The 25,787-nt window shown below is 37.4% G+C and overlaps 1 protein-coding gene across 4 annotated transcripts in view; it reads left to right on the forward strand.

Moving 5' to 3' along the window:
• The first annotated feature begins 1,898 nt into the window (after positions 1–1,898).
• Positions 1,899–25,787, forward strand: part of LOC124426533 (protein kinase C-binding protein NELL1-like) — a 72,417-nt gene continuing 48,528 nt past the window's right edge. For 2 of the 4 annotated variants that reach the window (XM_046968301.1, XM_046968302.1), the window contains exon 1: positions 1,903–4,619. In XM_046968301.1, coding sequence (XP_046824257.1) covers positions 4,226–4,619 — 394 coding nt within the window. In that variant the 5' untranslated portion in view covers positions 1,903–4,225. Of the gene's footprint in view, positions 4,620–25,787 lie in introns of all 4 variants that reach the window. The other 2 variants (XM_046968298.1, XM_046968300.1) reach the window with 2 other exon arrangements.

Below are 25,787 nucleotides of genomic sequence, written 5' to 3' on the forward strand. Positions count from 1 at the left end.
CACGCCCCGATTATCCTACCCGAGACTCCTCGATGTCTGCGATTTTCGATATTTTCTTTTGTCTCGGTGGTTACATTTCTCTCTCTCTCTCTCTCTCTCTCTCTCTCTCTCTCTCTCTCTCTTTCGGGAGTTATCAGTCTCAATAGCTTTTGATAAGACATTTTCAGATGATTTCTTTTACACATGTATGATGTATCTGTGCATACATACATATGTATGTATGTATGTATATAAATGAATGATTTAATAAAAACTTATCATATTCAATACTAATTAAAAATTTTATTGAAATTCTTTCTCAACGGAGAGATATTAAAAAATTTTCGATCGGACGAACAGAAGAAAGAGGAAACTCATCGGTTGGATAATTCATTAAATAATCGAACGATCTTACGTATTGGTGATATCAAAGTTTTTTCATCTGCTTTCCGTAGAAATTTTTCTATCTGTGTTATACATACATTACATACATATATACATATATACATATATATATACATATATATATATATATATACATACGTATTACGAAGGATCGGCGGCTTCGTACTACGATTCGTGGTACGCAGCATGCGCACCGCGGGACGCCATTTATCCGAGGATCTCTAAATACCCCTGAGGGTCGCTATCAAAGCACCCTCCTGGCGAGTATTGCGGAATCGTCGTATAAAGGATCGCCGATCCGATGGCATGGATCGGATATTGTTTGCATTTCCCTTTTCTTACTTTGCTTCTCCTCTCAGGAACGATGTGATTCATTTCTGTTCGATTTCAATCTTGCTTTTTGTACGGAGAAATAAGGGGATGAAGATTGGGGGTTGGGGGGAGGGTGGGGAGGATTGGGAGGGTGCATACGGCGGTGACAGATACGATGTATCTTTGTGATAAAATAATATTACCTACTTGTTAATAGAATTCCTTTTCTTTCTTTTTTTCTTTTTTTTTTTTTTTTTTTTTTATCTTTGAAAATTATCGTCGAGAAACTCGAAGATTGATTGCATTTTTTTTTTCTTTTTTTCTTTTCTTTTCTCTTTTTTTTCTATTGGGTATTTTTTCACTCGATGTAATAATATAAATAATAATAAAAATGATGATGATAATAATAATAATAATTAATAATTAATAATTACATTTTTCTAATTATTAGTTTACATAATAATAAAGGATTAATCTGACCTTTGTGTATAACAATTTTTAACGATTTAATATTCTTTAAAAAATATATCGCGTGTCGTTCGTGAAATATAAATATAAAACCTGTTCTATTCGATCTTGGCTCGACGATCGGGTTACGTTTCTCCTTAAATCTAACGTCTAATCGCATGAAACATTGCGCCAGCAATGTAACGTTTAGCCCACGCTCAGGGAAGCGAACAGACCGACCGATGGAATAAATTTCGTCGTGGCAAAGGTAAGGGCGCACGCGAGCCGGCCATCCGACGAAGAAAGTCTTATCCTATGGATCTGGCTTACAAAAGAGGAGAGAGGTATATAGAAGCAGAGAGAGAGAAAGCGAGAGAGAGAGAGAGAGAGAGAGGGAGAAAAAGAGAGCAAAAGGGGCATGTTCGTAGTAGTGGCGCGTGCCACAACAACGAAGAGGAGGGCCTTTCTACGGGTCAAAAAAGGCTCCCCTCTTATTTTTCGGAAGAAGACGAACCACCGTTTATTCCTTTCAAGTCTACGCTTAGGGACCATGGTATCACCTCCCAATGGAGACTAACGGGCATCGTAAATGGCCCATAAAGACAGATGCCATATACATATTTTTCTTATGTTTTCTTGCTCGGTTTAAGGTATGAACGATCACGTGACAATTAGTGTCAAGATATTATTCCTAAGATTGACGTCGAGGTAAACGAAAGTAATTTTTAATTTAATCCTTGTATTATATTATATTTCTGTCGATTTCTTTTCTTTCTTTTTTTTTTTTTGTGATAAAAATTAGACGATAATTATTAGGCTCGTTAAATTAGGTTACGTAAAAAGATTCTTTGTAGGTTTCGCGTTATAAAGGAAAAAAGAAAAACAACTAGTAAATTCTAGAAGAGAAGTGGGATATTAGAAAGGTTGAGTAGACGAGAACCACAACAACAAGTAGCAACCACCTGGCGAGGTAACTCCAGTCGGCCAGTGTCTTCCAGGTGCTTTCGAAACCCCCAGCTACGCGGCTGCTTACCTCCTGACGCAATACAGTCGCCATTAGTAGTAAAGAATCGAGGACACCTCTTGGTTGAAACGAAAAGTAATCGGTACGGTTAAGGAGTGTTAGGGAAGAAGGGAAATTTTGTAAAGTGGTTCGATCGAGGAACGGGGTTACGTCTGGGTTGCCAAAAGGGTAAGAAAAGGACTTGGTCGAAAATTTTGTAGGTCGCGAAGGTCGATCTAGACTTCCGCAGTGATCGCATCATTTTCAAGGCGATAAAGAATATCCGGCATGGGCCATTAACGGGAGATTTGTTGGTTAAGATTGCGCTTGACTTTTTCTTCGTTTTTCTTTCTTTTTTTCTTTTTTCTCTCTCTTATTTCATCGATTTACGTAGACAGATGTATGATGACTGATGCGTAGAGTCGAATAGGTAGGAACGCGTGTTCTTGACGAAGAAGAATACGAAGAAGAAAAAGAAGAAACCGGAGGCGAAGTAGAAGACGAAGATGAAGCAGAAGAAGAAGAAGAAGAAGAGGAATAACATAGAGCGTCAGGCTGTCGCGTCGGCGGTGTACGACATCGACGCCGACGCCGCCGTCGGCGCGTATAACGCCAGCGGGCAAAAGCGCGTTACCCCCAGTCGGTGGAGCGAGAGAGTCGCGACTAGTAGACGAGCTAGAGCTCGTGGTGACGGATAATAGAAAGAAAAAAAGAGAGAGAAAGAGAGACAGGAGAGAGAGAGAGAGAGAGAGAGAGAGAGAGAGAGAGAGAGAGAGAGAGAGAGAGAGAGAGAGAGAGAGAGAGAGTAGACAGACGTTGAGGACAGGCCAATATTAGCAAATATATAAAAGAGAGATAGAGCGAAAGAGAGGGAGAAAGAGAGTGAGAGAGGGAAAGAGAAATAGAGTACTTTTGGATAGTTTATCTAGTGTAAAGGACACGGAACTGATTGGACAGTAGGCAATACCGTATACCAGAGGTACTCGATGCGCCGGTGCACCACCACCACCGCCAGCACCACCACTACTACCACCACTACCACCACTGCCAGCACAACCACCACCACCACCACCACTATCAGCAGCAGCAGCAGCAAGCGAGCACGATCAGCATCGTAGCCACTGGCAGCACCGCCGTCGCGAGTCGCAGTCGCCACCGGCGCCACTACCGCCTCTACCACCGCCTCTATAACCACCGCTCTTGGCAGTAGAGCCTCACAGAGACGTCCACCTCGTGGTCGTCGGCACTTCCTAGCGGACGGTGCTGGTGTCCGGGTGGGTTCTAGGACGCGCATTAGATCGAAGCATAGATAGAGAGAGAGAGAGAGAGAGAGAGAGAGAGAGAGAGAGAGAGAGAGAGAGAGAGAGAGAGAAGGTTGACAATAGAATAGAAGATTAGGAGAAAGAGGTAAAGTCGGTGGTAGAAAAGGGAAAAGAGAAAGAGACGATAGTAGGGGGTTTGAGTCAAGCAGCAAGTCTTGCTTCCCTTAAACGTCGCATACACGCGTACCGATGCGCATCGTCGTTCGTCATTCTCGGCGCTAAGGTTTTGCGACGCGCGCGATATTTCGTTTGGAGGGTTTCTTCCCTCCTCTCGGGAGTGCCGTCAACGGTTTTCTCGCGCGGGCTGCCGGTGAGGTAGGAGGTGGCGCGGAGGGCGATCGCAGGGTCGTCGTCCTTGTCATCCGCAGCGGCAGTAAGAGGAGGAGGAGGAGGAGGAAAAAGAGAGGAAGAAGAAGAGGAGGAGGGTCCATCGGTCGAAGTGACGGTGCATGGTGAAGTGTCGCGAGCGGAGCGGTGTCGTCTCGTCGAGGAGTCGGAGGGGAGGAGGAGGTGGTGGAGGAGGAGGAGGAGGTGGCGGAAGTAGGCGAGAGAGTAGTCGCAGGGGTAAGGATAAGGGTGGTATCGGGCCGAGCCAAAGCCGCGAGTCGTCGTGGTGATGCCTCGCATCGGCGGGTCCTCCAGGTCGCAGGGTGTCGTCGCAGGTGCGCTCGAGTCGCGCTCGCCCTCACCGACGACGCGGATACGCTGACGAGTGCAGCCCACGGTGGCACGGCAGTCGTCGCCGCTCCTGCAGGCCATGTATTACGGCCCGGTAATCGACCCTACCGGCAGCAGCTGCAGTGCCAGCGACCACCACCGGCGGCAACGCGACCACCACCACCACCACCATTACGATCACCATCAACAGCACCAACACCAACATCATCGTCGTCCTCAACAATATTATCATCATCATCATCAGCATCATCGGCATCGTCATCGGCTCCTTCCGAGTCCTACCACAAATTCGGACAGCACGGAGGACGAGCCGGCTTACGTCCTGTTACTTCGTTCGCCCAAAAGACCAGCTGCTGCCTCCTGCTGTCACACAGCAAGGAGACCGGGCAGAAGACGACGCGACGGTGGACATGCCGTCAGGATATTCCTCGTCGCTACCGCCGCTGCCTTCCTCGCCCTCGCCGTCTCACCGGGTAAGTTCAATCATCTTCGAGTACAATTATCTACGTACGTCTATCTCTTTGACATTTCAAAAGCAATGCACTTTTCTTCGTTATCCTCAGAGTCGTATATTAACTTGGCCACTTTGGCGCCTGCAACTTGTCCACTCGAGTATGTACGTGGACACGTGTATCGTCGAAAGTTGATAGAGAGAGAGAGAGAGAGAGAGAGAGAGAGAGAGAAAGAGAGAGAAAAAGAGAGAAAAGGATTCCTCTATAATATTTATTCCTCTCTTACTCTCTCTTTCATCGAGGGTGGTCCTTCTTGAGAGTTTACGAGGAACGATTGAGAAAAAAGCACAGAGTTCGATCATTCATTCTCGATTAGCCTTCTTTCTTAACATTCGACGATACTTGAAATTCATCTTTTTCAAGAGTGTCTATAGAACTTTTTCACCTAGTAGCTCGTTAAGATCGTTTCTTTGAGAGATATACTCACGAAGAACGTCGCTTGATATCGTGAAGGATCTTCTCCTGGCAAGGTCACGAAAGTGTGAAAACGTTGTGCAGCGAGAGAGATACGTGACGCATTGCGTCAAAATCAAATGACGAAGGACGAAGAAAAAGAGAGGAGGCTGTACGAATGTGAGTTCGTTTCTGGCCTCTCTCTCTCTCTCTCTCTCTCTCTCTCTCTCTCTGTCTCTCTTTTTCTATGCCCGAGTTTTCCTTCTCTCTTACTCTCGTCACCAAGGTCGAACCTAACGACCGCGAATCTGTAAGTATACTTGCATATTTCGTTCTCTCGAGCCAGAAGATGGATCGAAATCGATTAATCGCTTTATCGAATGATAAAGCACGAAAGAGATAGGACGGGTGATAAGAGAGAAGGACGAAGAAGAATAAGAGGAAGAAGAAGAAGAAGAAGAAAATGAAGGAGAACGAAAGAAAAAGAAAATATACGAGGGATCTTTTGTGACTGATAATCTCGCGTCGTTAAGAACAAGCAATATAGCGAGAGATTTTTTTCAAGGATGTCGATGATAGAGAAAGAGAGAGAGAGAGAGAGAGAGAGAGAGAGTGAGATCAAAGAAAATCAAAAAATAATTTCGTCTGATTTACGTGAGGGAGAACACTCGAGTCGATGGCGTGATGTGCCATTAAAACGTCGTCGTTGCAGTTAATAATCGAGTAAGAGATCTCTTCTCCTTCTTCTTCTTCCTCAGCTTCCTCTCGCGATCCCCGTAACTCGGATCCGGTCGAAACGTGGCGTGTGGCCCGTAGACACGATCGAGCCGCACCCACGCGCGCTATTTATCTCGTCGTTTGCCGAAGCCGAGTGCCAAGAGTATATTTTTTCGCATGCTCTCTCTTTTTTTTTTTCTCTCTCTCTCTCTCTCTCTCTCTCTCTCTTCCCTTCTTTCTCTGATTCTTATACTCATTCTCATTCTCATTCTCGCTCTTGATCTTCTCATTCGTTCGTTCGTTCGTTCGTTTGTTTCTCTTGTCTCTCTATCTTACTCTCTCTCTCTCTCTCTCTTTCATTTTCTCTTTCTCTTTCTTTCTTTCAAAATTACGAGGAGGAGACAGACGGGCCACGCGACGGAAAAATCGTATCGAAGGAAACGATGGTGCCACTTCTTAAATTTAGATACTTTCAAAGGGAAACTAAATTCCGTTCAAGACGCGAGGTCGCCGTTCGTCGTTTAAACGAAGACGCATGTTCAACATCATCATACATCAGACAATCATACATACAATCGTACATCAAATCAACGATTGAGGTCTTTTAATTGTGCAATTGGCTTTTTTTTCTTTTCTTTTTTCTTTTTTTTTCTTTTTTTTCTACGTCTTCTCGAACGTATCCGTTAGATCACTTTTCTTCCTTTTCTTTTTTTATACCAACAAGAAAAGTGGGGATAGGGGATGGGGGAGATCAAGAGCGATGTTTTTTTTATCTCGAATTAAAAATATGTAAAATATCCCAACCCAAAGAGAATACTCGCGAATCCTTCGTCCTCCTTATCATCCAATCTTTCTCATTTCCTTCGACACGTGAAAATCATTTTTGGATAAGATATTTCATCATTGGATGGAAATATTCTTCCATCTTTTCGATTACATCATTCACGGAAAAGTAGCGCGCGCGTTCGCGCGAGAGAGAGAGAGAGAGAGAGAGAGAGAGAGAGAGTAGTACAACGTCAAGATGGAATTGAAGTTTATTGAAGTTCATCACTTAGACAGTCGAATAAATTGAATTTATCCAAGTAAACTTTAGATTACGAATTATATTAAAAAAAAAAAAAAAAAAAAAAAAGAAATAAAAAAAGGAAAAAGAAAAAAAGAGAGAAAGAGAGAGAGATGGCCATAGATAGAGATAGAGATAGAGATTAAAACGTAGATAGATTCATCGAGTATAGTAGAAAAAATATAGTTTTCGTGATCGGAAGACCGAACACAATTCGTAGGCAGTAATTCTCTTTGGTCGAGGGTGAGTCAGACTCCGTTATCATCCCCTACCTCCCTCTCTCCCTCCCACCCTTCCCTTTTTCTTCACCCTCTATATCTCCTTCTTCCTTCTTTCGTTCCTTCTTCACATAGTACAACGCAAGTATATTTCGATTTTATCCTGATATACCTATATATATATATATATATATATATATGTATTGTATATATTAGAAATATTTATGCGCAAAGTCAATGCGTATTTATTAATTTCAATCATAATTTTTTCCATGGAATTAATTTTTTTTTCTTTTTCTTGTAATTAATTATTCGAAGAAAATAATTTGTTTGATTGCGACATGAAATGTTCGTAGATGAAAAAAAAATTTGTAGGGACTAATAAGAGAGACAGAGACAGAGACAGAGAGAGAGAGAGAGAGAGAGAGAGAGAGAGAGAGAGAGAGAGAGAGAGAGAGAAGATTTGTTAGACCCTCAAAGAGGTTTAAATTTAAACGACGATTACTATAACGAAGCGAGAGGAATAATAATCTCCTTATGAGGGTCATAATAATTAGTATACTCAAAGAATCGTCGTACGTTTCTCGCTCGTTTCTTGCCCGTTTCTTGCCCGTTTCTCGCCCGTTTCTTGCCCGTTTCTCATGGAGAAAGATTACAAAGGGTTTCCTTGAGATTGCAATTGTTCAACAGATAAAGAGAGAGAGAGAGAGAGAGAGAGAGAGAGAGAGAGAGAGAGAGATTGAGATAGAAGGAGAAGACGCGAACTCTCTCGCTGAACGTCCGAGTGACTCACGAACGTTCAAAGTAACGTTTCACGTTCCAATTTTAACCGAAGCCGAATAGATGGATTATCTTTGGCGCCAGTGTACGCGCATATAAGTGCGTAAAAATAGCTAAGTGTCCGCTGGTAATTGAGCTATAGCGAACTATTTCTGGGGAGGGTGCGAGCTTTTCGAAAAGAAGAAGAAAGAAAGAGAGAGAGAGAGAGAGGGGGGAGAGAGAGAGAGGGAGAAAGAAAGATAGAGGTAGAAAGAATGATAGAGGTAGAGATAGAGATAGAGAGAATAGAAGAAGAAGAAGAAGAAGGAGAAGAAGGAAGAACAAATCGTTACGAGCACATTACGATGTCTAACCTACTCTTTGACATTTGTAATTTTCTTTTTCTTTTCTTTTTTTTTTTTTTTCCTTTTTTTCATTTATTTTTATTTTTTATTCTTTTATTTTATTTTATTTGATTTTTTTTTTTATTTTTTTTTTTCTTTCTTGATCTTATTCTTTTTTATCTTCCTCTCATCGATATACGTTCTTCTTTTTATCGTACAAGTAGAGAGAGAGAGAGAGAGAGAGGGAGAGAGAAATAAAAATTGTTTCCTCCGACTTAAACGCGACGTTTCTTCTTTATCTCTCGACGGAGTTATCCTAGACGACGTGCTCGTAAACGAAGCGACCGTGCACGTTTACTACGAACACGTTGGGTGTGATCCACACTTTATATATATATATATATATATATATATATATATATATATATATATATATATATATATCCGTAGGTTTTACTCGATTCTCTCGGAGTTCCAAGTTGGAATATTTTTTTAACCTTTAAAATTCATCTTTCTCTCTCTCTCTCTCTCTCTCTCTCTCTTTAATATCAAATAATAATTCGATCGTTATAAATTGAATATTTTTTTGACTATCTTTTATTCAACCTTTAAATATTATAATACAACGACGTTGAGTAATAGAGAAGGAAGAGTAAGTATAAAAGAAGAAAAAGAAGAAAAAGAAAAAGAGAACAAGCTCTCTTATTTGTTATAAAGGAAGAGAGAGAGAGAGAGAGAGAGAGAGAGGCGTATGAAAGAAGTAACACGGTGAAGAGAACTCGAGCCGAGCAGGAGCATTACGTGACTAAATTGCGTTTCCCGTAAGTGTACTCGGATGAGACGGCACTGTCCCAGGGGTTTCGAGGTTTTTGGGGTTGGCATGACGTGCTACTCTTCCACCCTCTTTCGTCCCCCTTAGGTGTATATACCCTTAACTCACGCACACGCATGCACTTTACCAAGGCGAACAACAACCATAGAGAAGCCGCACACACGCTTCCCACGGCATGATTCCAGAACTTTTCCTGGCCCTTTTGCTTCTTTCCCTTTTTCATCTCTCTCTATCTTTCCTCCCTTTATCACTCTCTCTCTCTCTCTCTCTCTCTCTCTCTCTCATTCTTTATTCCCCACCCTTCGGTCGCGTTCTTATTGTCATCGAAAGAAAGAAAAAAAAAGAAAAAAAAAAAAGAAAGGGAAAAATTCGTCGTCATCCTGTAAATATAATTTATCCAACGATTTACTTTTGATACTTCGTTATTTTCGATATTTCGATCGAATTTTTCTTTTTTCTTTTTTTTTCTATGCAAGATTATCAAGAGGAAAAAAATTTTTCCAATTATTTTCACAAACCATTTATATAAGTCTTCATATTTCTTTTCCTTCTTCTTCTTCTTCTTCTACTTTTTGTTCTTTTGTTTTTTTATTGTCAGATATTAGCTTTTTTTTTCGTACCACACATCTCTCGTACATATATATATATATATATATATATATATATTTATTATACAGAATATATATTATATATTATATACATGTATACATGGTTCGTATCTTCGACGAATGATATAATCGGAATCTCGATAAAGATTTGACGATTACAATATTTATCCCGTTGAAGGGTTTCGAGGTGGTGCATTTACATCGGCGAATTTTATTTACCGAGTTACTTTAGTTACTTTAGAACGAATTGTTATTCTCGAAAAAGACGTATCGTTCCCGTAACACCCCATCTCATTCAATCCCATTCTATCTCATCCGGAGGAAGATAAAATGCGATATCTTCGATTCCTCTTGGTCGTCACGTTCGGCAAATATTCGCGTTTCGTTTGGTAAGAGGGAAAAAAAAAGAAGGAGAAAGAAAAAACAAAAAGGTGAGAGGTGGGTGGAAAGAGGTGGAGGTAAGAGTGACGGTGAAGGAGTAGCGGTGATACGGCGGGGGGAGGGTGGATAAAGGGAGAAGAAGAAAGAGGGTGGATTTCTTTTCTGTGATCTTTATGATGTCTCGTGTTAAAACAAAAACGACGATTGACGTTATTGTATTATCATGCATACGTACATAAAATACATACATACATACATACATATACATACATATATATACATACATATATATATGATGACATAGGCATGTATCGTAATACTATACGTATTATATATTATTACATCGAAATCGTTGAGACCTTTCCTTCTTTTTTTCTTCCTTCCTTCCTTCCATTCGTCTGTCCTTTCGTTCGTCGTATCTTCATCGTGCGGAATTTCATCTCGTATTTTCTTTTTTTTTTTTTTTTTTTTTTCTTTTTGTCATACGCGTCACACCACCTCGATCCAATTACATCGACGAACTCAAACTCCGGCGATAAAGATTTACCTTAGACAATTTTTATTGGAATTTCAGCATTTATACTTGCGCGAATGTCGTAAAGAGAAACGCACGATAACGATCATCCGATGTCATTGATTTTTGTCGAGCAATCAAATTTACAATTGTCTTTTTTATTTATATCCTCTCATTCATGAAAGTGTAGTTTTTGAAACGAGAGACTTTCCTTATCTTTACACACACACACACATATATATATATATATATATATATACAATATACGCGTACGTATGTGTTTAATTGTAGAAGAACTTGGATGATATATTCGATTTGAAAAGAATAGAAAAGAAAAAGAAAGATCGTTCTACCTGTCATTCTTACATGCATACGTAGGTATATAGAATTGAAAAAGGAAGAAGAAGAAGAAGAAGAAGAAGCAGAAGAAGAAGAAAGAATAAAAAAAAGAAAAAAGGAAAAAAGAAAAAAATGGATCAGTTTTCCTCGGGATCCATTCATTCATTCTCTATCTTTACTCTCTTCGAGAACCACTTCTGGATTTCCCCCTTCGGTGCTCTAGGTCATTCGATGACGATGACCTAAATCGGTTAAAACGACCTACGCTCCTTCTGCGACGCGTGGCACGATCAAGTGGAATCGAATTTTTCTTTCACGTTTCTCGACGTTAAAATAGCATTGCTCAGGGAGCGCAGCCTTTTTATACATATATTTTCTTTCTCTCTCTCTCTCTCTCTCTCTCGTTTCTTTTTGTCTTTCATTTTTTTTTCTTTTTTTTTTTTTTTTTTTAGAATCGCATTAATTCGCTCGATAAAGCGATAACGTCGTAATCGTTCCGTAAAACTCGTTTAGCATTCAACCGTAGACCACAACGTACATAATACATACGTACATACATACATACATACATACATACATACATACATACATATATCTACATACAATCGTCGATCGTATTTTCATTCGTCAAATGGATATTGCCGGCAATTTGCTACTCTAATCGTATTAATTTTCTCGCTTGAAGCTAAACGCGATGAGAGAAAGAGAGAGAAGGAGAGAGAGACATTTCACTATAGATAACAACGAGCACCATTGTTACGTGAACATTCGAATAAATTAATATCGTTCATTATAATGGTGATGAAATAGCAAATTGGCTTACTATTAATTGGTATTAACCAAATGATTCTAATTGAGGAATATTTTTTATTTATTTAACGTAATGACGGGGATATTTTTTTTTTTTTTTTTTTTTTTTTAAGAATGAAAGAAACAAGAAGTCAATACGAATTCGTTTACAAATTATTGATAAAGATAATTCTCCCTCTCTCTCTCTCTCTCTCTCTCTCTCTCTCTCTCTCTCTCTCTCTCTTTCTCTCTTTCTCTCTTTCTCGTATAAACAAGGCCACCTGCGATTAAAATGTGCCAATGTGGTAGATCTATCGTAGGTTACTTTAAACAATCAAAAGAAAAAGAAAGAAAAAAAAAGGGAAAGGAAAAGAAAAAAATAAAAAAAAAGAAGAAAAAGACGAAAGAAAAAGAAGATAGGACGAAAAACGAGGAAACACGATGGCGATCGCGTGGCTTTGGACTAACTAAAGCAGCTGCCGTCACGGCTGGTGCTTCGAGCATGTGCTGCTCGCTCAGCGTTCGGTATTTTCTACATTCTCGTTCGACGTGTTATAGTAGTAAACTTCGTTACAGGCCAACTGTAATATTACGTAAACTATACTATGAAAAGGATCAAATTATTTGTTAAACGTAATTGGATATATCTGCTTTAAAGGATATATCAAGCGAGGACGACATTTATCGTAGTAATTCTTGTTTCTTCCATAGATCGGATTTGTATAAACGTATTTTTTAATTATTATATATATATATATATATATATATATATATATCTTTGATCAATAATATTTGTTAATCAATTATCTTTCTAATAATGTTATATGAATTTGTATGCGATTCGTAAGAATTTATTAGAAGATCCTAATAAATTTATAAATGGGGACGTGGGAGGGAAGGTCGTATGTATTATACATATATGAGAGATAAGAAGAAGAAAGAAAGAAAGAAAGAAAGAAAACAGATTGGAAAATATAATAGAGAATAGGTTAGGAGCGATTAGTCAAGTTATGCTCTAGACTGATAGATTAGAGATATCATCTCAATTTCGTGATTGCCATTCGACGTAATAGCTAATGTTAATTCTTCAAAGCTTCTTTCTCTCTCTCTCTCTCTCTCTCTCACTCTTTCTTTCTCTTATACACAGTACCTTCTCTGTTGTTTCCATTGATAGCATTTTCATTTCCTTAGATGAAAACGTTAATGCGGACGTTCGTGGAATCGGACTCGTCGAGAATCGTCGAGTAATACTAATACAGAAGGCTAAGTTATAGGATAAAAATGTTGGTGAGAGGAGGGTTAGTACGTAAGTGAGCAAATAGAGATCGTGACGTTCCTTGAACATTGTTTTGTGATAACGACGATGACGTTAACTTTCTCACTGTATTTGTGGCATGTTAAAGGTAGCAAACGTGTGGTGTATAGTAGTCGTATTCCTCCTTCTTGGTCTCTTGTGTCTCCGAGCGGAGGAGGGCGCCTCACTCGGGAGGGTTGCATAATGCAGAAAGAGAGAGAGAGAGAGCATCGAGCGGGCAGGGCGTTGACTTTGTGTGATAGTGCTCATTTCTTACCACCTTTTGTCGACCTAACTTTTTGAGTGGTACTCCGTCGTGGATCAAACTTTAATTCCGATCTCTCTCATTTTTTTTTTCTTCTTCTTCTTTTCTTTTTTCTCTCTCCTATTCCTTTGACTTCTTCCTTTACTTTACTTTTCTTTCGTAACAATCATCCTAACCTAGGCTGACTGATCGATATTTTATTTTATTGTTAAGAAAGAAAATAAAAAAGGAAGAAGAGAAACAGAAGGATACATTTTTTTTGATCTTTCAATAAGAATAATTTTCTTTTCTCTCTCTCTCTCTCTCTCTTTCTGTCTCTCTCTCTTTTGTCTTTTTCCTCTCATTGACAGATGCACATTCATTGAAAAATAAATGTCATTTATTCGATCGATCCGAGCCTTATCTATTCGAATTAAGATCCGTGTTCGTTTTCCTCTTATTCCTCCTCTTTCTCCTTTGAAATCTCACAAATCTATAACATCGTAATATCCTGAGATCGCTAGCTATCGGTATCGATGGGATTCTCGTACGATTCCGTTAGGACACGATTCCGAATAGGTATACTATATCGATAGGTTGCTAAGCTCCACAGAGTAAGAGAGAGAGAGAGAGAGAGAGAGAGAGAGAGAGAGAGAGAGAGAGAGAGAGAGAGGGTGACCAACGTGCGGTTTTGTCGGCCGCGACAAGGGTTGCATAACGTAAACGAGAAACACAGGCCGTACCGTAGCAGGGCGTTGACTTCGATCGACGGAGCTTACAAATCGCCTTTGATCCTCCTTGAATCAGACGAGATATATCACGTTTCACGGCGTGTGACACGGTCTTAAGGAGAACGAGGTTGTTACGATGCTTCTTTCTAAGGGACGTAAGAGGGATGAAACGGTTGAGAGGATTGTACGGCGAATCAACCCCGTCTTCTATTTGGCGAATAGATCGATCGAATTTTTTCGTTGTCCTTGATCGTTCCTGATTAACGAATGAAGAAAAAAGAACAGAGAAAGGAAATAGAAAGGAGAAAAAATTTGCATTTGATGGTTACGTTTTGGGATAGGAATTTTTTTGTCTTTGTTTTTTACTCTTCTTTCCCGCTCCTATCCTCAACCGCCCCTTCCCCGATGTGTGTGCTCTCTCCGCGTCTATGGGATTATGGATAGTAACGGGGCGACAGTCGATCTAACGCGACACGAGAGTGGTCGCACGACAATTTCGTTGGTTCACACGGTGTGTACGAAATGGCCAATACGAACGGTGACATCACGAGCGAGGAATTTGACCGAGAGACTTCTAGGTGTTAACCAATATATGATCGACGATATGATTTGCCACGCGATTTGTGGGCTTCTATTATATCTACCACCAAATAAAATCGACTAATATATATATATATATATATATATATATATATATATATATATATATACTTTCATTTAAGAAGTCGCCGACAGTCGATCTTCCCTCGAAACGACGTGGCGGCATATCGTTCGCATAAAATTCCATTGTTGATATCAATAAGTAATATGACATCCAAAGAAGGACGTACGTATATACACATATATGCCATAATAATATGGCGGAGGAGGGCGGAGGAAGGGGAGGGGGGTCGGTTGGTCCGTTAGCAAAGGTCGATTGTCACTTTGATACGTTCACGTACTCCTTCAATTCGGACTCCGTAGTTTGGCTCTATCGATTGCGATTCTAGCCGACGATTCTACTTACGTCCTTTTTTAATCGTTCCACGAGACGTCTCGCACTCGTACTTGACCTCTCATGCTTAATCATCGGCAATCAAAAAATAATATTTCATTGAATACGAAAGGAAAAAAGAATCGCACTTTTTGCTTCGTTTAAAACCAAAAAAAAAAGATAAATAAATAAATGTATATATATATATATATATATATATATATATACTTAAATGCCTATAGTGTCAAATTTCTCTCTCTCTCTCTCTCTCTCTCTCTCTCTCTCTCTCTCTCTCTCTCTCTCTCGTTTATTGCATGCTGTCAATTCAAAGAGCACAGAGGAAGAGAGAGAGAGAGAGAGAGAGAGAGAGAGACGAAAAAGCTTTTGAATTACACGGCGCGTTTGATGAAGCAACGAGCCACACATTAACGTGACCACCGTTCAGGCAATAAACGTTTATCGGTCAGCGTTGGACCACCACCGTTGCTTTTCAATCTTGATTGATTCAATTGGGATTAAAGGCATCGAAAATGGATGGAGTATCCGATCGAAGCACAAATTTTTTCGAAGAACTATCATCATCATCATCATCATCATCATCATCATCATCAATGTCATCATCATCAACATTCTCATTATCGTCGTCGTCGTCGGCGTCGTCACATCGTTTTTTTAAGGATGTTAAAGCAAAAGAAAAAAAGAAAAAAGAAAAAGAGAACAAAAAGAAAGGAAGAAAGAGAAGCAGGTGACCTCCTGGCCCCTTCTATCCTCTCTCTTTCTCTCTCTCTCTCTCTCTTTCTCTGCAGCCTTCCAGCCCTCCTACCTACGCCCTCTCTCTCTCTCTCTCTCTCTCTCTCTCTCTCTCTCTCTTCTTAGTCTGCCCCACCCACGACGCAAACCCCTGCCTTTTCTCGGGGGTTCATCGATCGCCCCCAATCACCCACACCTACCATCTTGCTCTTTTCCTATCCTCTTAAAATCGAAAAGCTCGATTTATCCTTTTCATTCTTTTTACTTTTTCTTTTTTTTTGTTTTTCATTCTCTCTTTCTCCCTTCTTTTCTCTCCTTCTCTCTCTCTCTCTCTCTCTCTCTCTCTGTCTCTGTCTCTGTTTCTGTCTCTGTCTCTCCATTTTTTATCTCTTTCTCTCTATTTCTTTTTCTTTTATTTCGACATTATTAATTTCGTCAAAGTCTAATCCAGTATGAATTTCTGATTTAAATAATTTGTTTTTCGGATTAGTTGTTTGATACAATGGATGGACGCAATACCACGTTTGATTCTTGATCGATATCTGTTAATTAGCTTTCACGATAATCGCTTTTGTTAAGCGGCTTAAAGAGAGGGAAAGAGAAAGAGTTTGGATAATATAGATATCTATATCTTCTCTCTCTCTCTCTCTCTATATATATATATATATATATTCTGTTGAAATAAAGCTTAATCCGGACGTTCAACTTTTACCTTTTTCGCTTTGACACGCAAATCATATAATCTTCTCTTCGTTTAGTTAGAAAAATTCATTTAACGTGTTATCAAATTTTCTACAAACTGTTAATAAACTTCTCCAGTTATATGTATTGTTAGATTAAAATTATAGTTGAAATATATTTAGAAAAAAAAAAAAAAGTAACATTAAAATTAAAAAGAAAAGAAAGAAGAATGATGGCTCTTAAAACGATCATTAACGCGTGCGTTAATTTTTTTGCAAAGGAAAAAAGAAATTAATTTTATTTCTCTCTCTCTCTCTCTCTCTCTCTCTTTCTCTCCCTAAAAAAAAAAAAAACATAAAATATGAAAAATAAAAACTAAGGAATAAGAAATAATCATAATTTTAGAATCATTGTTGTTTCTATTCGAGGATAAGGAACAATCTTTCATTGTGTCAATCTATTTGAGTTTTTTTTTACACTTCTATTATATTATGTATACATAAATAAAATGAAAATTGAATTTATTATTTTGAATGAAAAAGGCGATCGTTGGAAATGTACGATACGAAGGATCGTCGACGATTTGACTTCATAGTTCGTAGGAAAAGAATTGGGTTGGAATGGAGTGGCACTCCGAATGCCGAGCGCACCGCTCGTTGCGTCGTCTCTCTCTCTCTCTCTCTCTCTCTCTTTCTCTCTCTAACTAACTAACTCAGATAGCACCGCAAAGTAACAGAAGTCAATGAGTAAGATGGTTGAAATTCGCGAAGTTGCCCGCGACCATGACCTTACCGAACGAATCAACATTTCTTTTATATGTGTAAGTTCGCGTTCTCGTTTTTGAGTTCACTCAAGTAGAAAGGAAAGTATATGTATTTTTTTCTTTTTTTTCTTATTAATTTTTATTATTATTATTATTATTATTATTATTATTTTTCCTTTTCTGTTTTTCTTTTATTTATTTATTTATTTATTTATTTTTTTTTTTTTAATTCGACAAATAATATTTATTATAAATATATAGATATTTATTATAAGGATTCATAATTTTATCTAAAGTCATATAAGATTTTAATAATCGAAACTTGTCGTTTACCTCGTTCGATTGTTTGTAATTTTAACATTGCCGATAGATTGATAATCGTATCACGTTTGCTTATAGAAATCGGTCATCGTTGGGAAGAACAAAAGGGATATCGCACTAACCTACGAAGGAAATTTGATTGTCAAACGAGTGCTTTGCATCGTGACTGACAAGTATTATACATACATATTATACATACATATATACATATATACATACATACATACGTACGTACATGCATACATAGATGCATACATACATACATACATACCTATTTCGTATTTCGCGCGGTGGTTGGCTGACCTGGATTAAGAGAACGCGGAGACCAGGAGGCAGAATATTCTAATCAATTCGAATTAACGTGACATTTGACGACGTACATACATTTCGTATGTTTCCTAGAACAAACTAGACGACTGTCGTTAATTGAAATAGACGTTGCAAATTTTGTCGATTGATAAAGCGATCGAGATATCGATATACCTTTTATTTATAACAATTCTATTACGCCGTTTCTCTTTTTGTATGTTTTTATTTTTCTTTTTTTTTCTTTTTCTTTCCTTTTTTTTTTTTTTTTTTTTTTTGTTAAATAGAAACGTAGGCCTGACTGAACTCTTCCCAGTTACAGGCCATTTGAAAATGTTAAATGACGTATTAACAAAACGTTGAAGGGGATGATATTGGAGTAGGGCAATCTATTTGATGAATATTCAAAAGAGGAGGGTACAAGGATCGATCCATTCGACAATTTAATAGTCACCGAATAAATTCCTTCGTCTTATCACGAAGAAAAGTGAGACGTTTTTCTATAAATATTCATTTATACGAAAAACTTTGCGTTTTCTTCTTCTTTTTTTTTTCTTTTTTTTTTTTTTTTTTTTTTTTCTTGATAGAACGTTAAACGAGTTCCTTATTATTTACTATTTCCTTTCCTTTTCTCTTTTCTATTCGTTTTATCGATTATGACAATAAGCACAATCCCATATAAAGATATGATATTAATATAATACGTATACGCACATATCGCACATACATATATACGCATAGATATATATATATATATATATATATATATATATATATATATATATGTGTGTGTCTGTGTCTTAGGTGGAAAAGAAAAAGGATTTCTCAGATTAAAATTTGACAGTATATATTAACGGAACACCCTGTATATGGCTCGTGTCCGTCACGGTACGACGGATAGGTCGACGGATACGGCGCACGCAATTTTCTAGGTCGACACGACGCAGCAGGGAAGGTCAGGATTGGTTCAAGTCCAAGCGAGTGCTCGCCTTTTCTACGTCGGCTCGATGCTCTCGACTCGTCGACCAAAGCCTACCTCCCTCATTTTCTCTTTCTCTCTCTCTCTCTCTCTCTCTCTCTCTCTACTTATTCGTTTCTATAATTAGCAAATTTCCACGAAACGCTCGTGGAATTCGCTAGAAACAGAAACGTCGTCTCTCAATGTCCCTTATCTTCAACGAGCTTGATGCGACACGTTGTTACATTTTTCAAATTAGAAGACTTTCATTGGGGATTTTTTTTCCTTTTTCTTTCTTCTTTCTTTCTTTTCTAATTATTATTTCTTTTTTTTTTTTTTCTCTTTTTCCCTTTCTTTTTTATGATATGTGCCAATCTCTATGATATAATAATTGAATTGATCGTTTTAACTCATCATCGTCAATCAAACTTTCGGTCTTCTTTGATGATTTCATGATCGATATGATTAATCGGCACTGTTGTAACACTTTGTATACCTAACGCATTGACCTTCGATCGATCGATGGAAATTGGAACATCTAAGTTCATTTAACAAATAATCTATGGCAACGTCAAACTCTACGATCAGAATATCTATGTCGATGCGCATAGCTAAAAAATATTATCTTGTTTATTTGCGTGACGTATTCTTTTAATGTATTCTTGGAAAAGAATCGATCGGAAATTGTCTCTATTGGTTTATTGACGTTTCTCGTTTATGCTATTTGACATTGGCGAAGAGTTGACGGGGAATAGAGAGGTGGTGGAGGAGGAGGAGGTGAAGGGTCACGTTGATACGCGCTTTTCACGATCTACGTGTATATTTGATTTTACTTTTCTCTAATCGTTTCTCTTATAATAAGTTACTCCTTTCGTTAAGTAGGTTATAACTTATGAGATTCCGCAAGTGGCTGAATAATTCGAAAATAAAAGATTCGAGATCGATTAAAAATTGATTATTATTCGTGTCAGAATGGTTGTTTCCTTTAACGAATTAATATTTATCGATGTAATTTTTCCTCTTTCTCTTTTTCATTTTTCCTTTTTTTTTTCTTTTTTTTTTTTTTTGGAGCAAGAATTTCACAAACAAAGAAAGAAAAGAAAAAGAGAGAATTTTATTCTACGATCAATGAAAACATTTTATTTCAATATATCCATGATTATCTATCTATTGTTTAAGCGTTATAATTTTCATGAGAATTTTCTGATCACTTCGAATAATATTTATCACTTAGGAGATTTTCAATGTATAATTTGCGTTTGAGTTAAACGATGATAAAATTTCGTTTGTCTTGTTTCTTTTCTTTTTTCTTTTTTCTTTTTTCTTTTTTTTCTCTCTCTCTCTCTCTCTCTCATAGATCATCTTAGATTCAATTTTCTTGATCGCTCGAATAGCTTCTATCGCGAAAAGGGAATTTTTTCTTTTTCCTTTTTTTTTTTTTTTTTTTTTTTTTTTTTTTTTTTTTTTTTTTTTTAATAACGGATCGACTCGCACAAGGGAGAAAGAGAGAGAGAGGAAGGAGAGGAGAGTGAAAAAATTTCCATTTTTATTAAGCCACTTCCCTATCGAGTCTATGTTGGCAGGTGGCCGAGTGAAAAAGAATCAGAGCATCTCGAAAACATGTTTTCTCCACGCAGATCACGGAAGCTTCTGGCAAGTTTAAAAAACAAAACAAAACAAAAAAAAAAAGAAAATCATAAAGCATGACAAAAAAAGAAATACATTTTCCGCGTGTATGTTGGCTCATTGAAAAATCGACAATCGGGATTGTTGTTTCACGAAAAACATGTTTTCTCGGCACCGACCTCTGTCATATTTAAAAGACGAAAGAAGAAAAATTAAAAAGTATAAAAAAAAAAGAAAAAAAGAGAAATACATTTTCCACGTGTTTGTTGGCTCGTTGTAAAACTGTTGTTTGGGTATATCGTAATATAAAAAAAAAAAAAAAAAAAGAAATAAAAACAAAAGAAAAAAAAAAAGAATAAAATATAAGAAAAAAGAGATGAAAATGAAAGAATATCTAAATCTAAATCTGAATGCGCAATTGAAGAAGGAAAAAAAAAAAAACTAAAACGTAGAAAGATACGAAACGAAACTTTTGAATGAAGGAGCGTTTCGCCATTTCGAAATAAAAATTGTCTTCTTTTTTCTCTTCCTTTTTTTTTCTCTCTTTTTTTTTCTTTTTTTTTTTTTTTTTTTGGAGTTGGGCAAAGCCTCGTCTGTATCCTCATTTTGACCTCCTTATTTGCCTTCGCCAGTGCCAGCCGATCGATCATAGGTTCGGTTTCGCTCGAGGAATCGGGCCACGTCCTGCATGCGACGTATGAGACTAACAAGTCGGTACCTACTAATGCTATTATCTATTACTATCAGGAGCCTGTTGAAATCGAAGAACAAAACTTACGAGTAAAATAAGTCTGGTGTGCTGTGGTGTGATGTACTGTGGTGTGGGGTCGGGTGGTGCAGATGAAAGACTCTGTAGGGTCGGACGGCGAAGATAGATGGTGAAAGAAAATAAGAGAAAGAGAGAGAGAGAGAGAGAGAGAGAGGAGGGAGAGGGATGAGGCACGAAAATAGGCCGGAGTCTCTTCTTTATCTATCTCTATCTTTATCTTTCTTGTCTTATTTTCTTTGTCCTTTATTTTTTCGTGGTTTCCATCCTTCTGACTTTTTCTCTATTCTCTCTGAAACACACTGTACGTGTATATATATATATATATATATATATATATATATATATATATATATATATATATAGACATGCGCACGGGTACACGCATACACAGATATATACGTGTATACTACAATAGTCTTCCTATCATAGATCAGAGACATTTTTCTTTGGATATTTTTGTTTCCCTTAGTCACATAAAGATCGTTTCGTTATTTTCTTTTACTTTTTTTCTTTTTTTTTTTTTTTTCTTTTTTAATCTTGTTCCTCTTTTTTTCGTCTTTCTTTTTCTTTCTTTCTTTTTTCACATTTCCCTTAAGCAAAATAATTCAACTTCATCAAATAGTAATTATGAGATTTGTAAGCGTACGAAAGATTTTCATGTCACAGAAAATGTTTTAATTCGGGAAGTTTTTTTGGGTAAGGACGAAACCATCTTGCAAGTCGCGAGTGTCGCAAATCACTTTGATGAGTCTCTCTTCCACGAATTTCTTCTTCTTCACGAACTAGAAGAAGAAGAAGAAGAAGAAGAAGAAGAAGAAGAAGAAGAAGAAGAAGAAGAAGAAGAACAAGAAGAGGAAGATTAAGAGGAGAACTTGCTTTCGTTTATTGTTGTCTTTTATTTTCTTTTTTCTTTTTTTTTTTTTTTCTTTCCTTTTCTTTAACTCCAAAAGACAGCGACTTTTGTACTTACCAGATTTGTCCTGTTTCTCTTTGAAGGTAATTGATTGAATTGAAAAAAAAAAAAAAAATAAATAAAACAAAACAAAAGGGAGTGGAAAGGAAAGGAACGCCCTCCTTTTCTTTCGAAGGGACAGATAAGGAAGGGGGGACGTGTTATTTCGAGGGTGCAGAGAGAATCGTAAAAATAGATTCTTGGGTAGTTCGGATAAACGGTTTGACGCCTTTGATGCAGAGGGCACAGATCGAGGTGAGAATTCGATCTTTTACTTTATCTTCCTCTCCCTCTCTCTCTAATCTCTTTCCCTTTTAGTATTCTGCCTCATTTTTCACCTCTCCCCGCCCTTTCTCTCTCTCTCCCTCTCTCTCTCTCTCTCTCTCTCTCTCTATTTCATGAAGAAGAGTTTTGTATCGCTTTGTCACATCGACACTCGACGCACAGCGTGTATGCATCTTTCATGCTAATGGATCCCTCAAATCGCATTAAAATCTTTAACATTTTGCACTGATACGACACACACACACACACACACACACACACACACATACACATACACACACACTTCGTTTAATTTCTGCGAAACTTGGAGTGCGGCCAGAAAAACATGTTTAACCGATTGTATCTCCTCGTTTCGCTCGAAACCACCACCATGATCGTTATTTATTCGTAAACTATCCTGTCGATATTTTTTTTTAACTTTTATTACTAAATATATATATATATATATATATATATATATAAATTTTTTTATTTGTTTATTCATATATTTCTCATCGACGTCTACCTATCTATGTATATTATGGATGAGAATATCAAGGAATGCGATTATTACGATAGATTATAATCGAGTTCGATTAAAATTAAATTTTTTTTTTAGATCGATTCGTTATTAGTACACGTTGTACGAGTCTAACTAGTTCTTTTCTCTCTCTCTCTCTCTCTCTCTCTCTCTCTCTCTTTTGTTCTTTTTTTCTTCTTTGTAATCGAACAAACGAAGAAACTCGCCAGCTTACGTAAAACCCTAAAAACGATCGAATTTCCCTAAGCGTGCTCGGATGATGGCGGATTATATCGTATGCGCCTATTACGCCGTCTTTACGATCCCATCGTAAACGTCCGGATCTTTGAAATTGATGGACCGCTGTTGTGTCACAAGCACTCTGGCTCACTTACGAGTACACGTACGGACACACATAAAACACACACATTTTAGTCGGTCACTTGCGTCTCGTTATATTATATTACGGGCATTCTACTCGATATATATATATATATATATAAAACGTTTTCTTCGCATACCGATCGTTTAGCGCATCTTGCTCGTCGCATTTTGTCGATGGAAAAAATTGACAACAAATTTTTTTTGCCTCAAAACCCCTTACCCCACCCCCACCCCGACAATCGTCTTTCTTAATTATGATCGTTTATGATAAACTTTAATCTTGCCATAGTCGAACGTTATATTCTCGTTCAGAGAATGTTTTTTCATTTTGTTCGAATAAATCCAATCCGATAATCGAATACTTTTTTAACACTAATCGACAAAATGTTCTCGGACAAATATATGAGGTATCTTCGACAAAGATCGAAAAATTTTCTCGCTTGTGTCTTTCGTTTAAAGACCAGCGGGCAATTATTTATCCTTGGTTGTGTCTCTCGGTGACAGGCGCGTGGTTAGTACTACGTAGCTGTTCACGGCTACGAATATTTCGTAATTTATGTGCAAAGGTTTATCCGCCTCCTGCTGTCGTTCGCAGAAAAGAACGACGACGAGAGACGCAGGATGAAGGGAGTGAGGGGAGGGATAGGTGGAGAGGGAGGGAAGAGAAAAAAAAAAAGGGAAAGGGGGAACTAGTTCTGGCGACGGGGATATATAAAAAAAAAAAAAAAAAAAAAGAAAAAAAAAATGAAAAAAACAAAAAAGAAAAAGGAAGGAAAGAAAAGAAAAGAAATAGAAAAAAATATCTGTATAAAAAAGAAAGATAATAATAATAACAATAATAATAATAATAATAATAATAATGATGATGATGATGATGATGATGATGATGATGATGATGATGATGATGATGATGATAACAATAAAAAAAAGAAAAAAAATTACAGAAAAATATGATGAAGAAAAAGAATGGATACGTAATCGTTGGCGAAGTGTGATTTGCTCCCCCTTCTCCTCCTCCCTCCTCCTCTTTCTATATCTCGAGAAGAGAGACGATCGGTTAGATTATTTTCCGGTGAGTTTACGAGCAAGCAGGGTTAGCAGACGCTGCCCAGACAAACTGCTCGGCGTTTATCGCGAATAAATCCGTCTCACCCACACGCATCGCGTGTTTCGACACGTTTCGAGCGTTCAAGTTCGGCATCAAAGGGAGAATATATATATATATATATATATATATATATATATATATATATATATATATAAGAAAATGAAAATGAAAAGGACGAAGAAAAAGAAAGAGAAATAAAAGATGAAAAATATGAGAGAATGATACGATAGATAGAAAGACGATATTGAAGTTTAAGGAGTCGTCATGGATTGAAAATACGAGATAAGTTAATGTTCTTCGCAAAACACGGCTCATCCTTTACGATAAAGCCGAACGTTTGATGACGCTTTTGTATTTATCGATCGAAATATTATTTAACGATCGTTTCTCGATCACCTTGAATGAATATAAATTTTCATTCTTAAAGTAAATAGATATATTCGAGACTGGCCATATATACACATACACACATATATGTATATATATATATATATATATATATATATATATATATATATATATATATATATTATACGGATGAATTTAATAAAATGAATTTAATATATTATACGGATTGATCGATCGATTGATTTGACGGTGATTCACGATGAGCATTATGATAATGACGATGGTAATATTTGTTCGAGGTCGGATAATAAAATAATCAAGAATATTTTTAGAAGGACACACCTTACTTCGTACATGGATAAACGTTGAATTAAATTCGAGTAGTATACTCGTAGTAGATGTTTCTTAAGGTATACAAATATGATATGCAAAAAAAGAAGAAAAGGGAAAAATAAAAAAAAAAAAAAAAAAAAAGAAAAATACATGCATACGAATAGCATAGGATATCGATAGAATCTAAGGTTAATATAATGTTTTACAAGATAGGCCAATATAGTAATCTCATATTTGTATGTATTGCATGTATCTATCTATGTAGGATTATATCTCGAGCTATTCATGATCCTATATTAGTATTTAGTGTCTCGATCTGTTATAAAGTCGCTGGATGAAATTCGAGCGAGTTCGACAATGCTGCGAAGTTTGCGACACATTTGACGCCCACGAAGAGAGGAAGGAACTCGAAAGAAAGATAGAGATAGAGAGAGAGAGAGAGAGAGAGAGAGTTACAAGAGGAAGCTTTGGACTCTTTCGAAGTTGTACGACGAACGACGCCTGTCCTTCGTGTCCGTGAGGAACGGCGCCAGAACAACGACGCCAATTTTTATTTCGCCTGGCAATAAACAGATCTCTTTCTCTCTCTCTCTCTCTCTCTCTCTCTCTCATCTCTCTTCTCTGTTCTCCGTTCTCTCTTCTCTTTTTCTCTCTTTTATTCTTCCTTCAACTAGCACGTTATTGTCCTCGAAACGAGCTACGCGTCGACTTCTTCTCTTAACGTTGGACCACACCGATAGATTCTAGTCGTTTCAGTATATTCATGGTAAACGGATATACATATATACATATATACATGCATATATACATACGTATTTAATGATTTTTAACCAAGTAAACTATGAAA

This window comes from Vespa crabro, chromosome 9, assembly GCF_910589235.1.
Source record: "Vespa crabro chromosome 9, iyVesCrab1.2, whole genome shotgun sequence".
Lineage (NCBI taxonomy): Eukaryota > Metazoa > Arthropoda > Insecta > Hymenoptera > Vespidae > Vespa > Vespa crabro.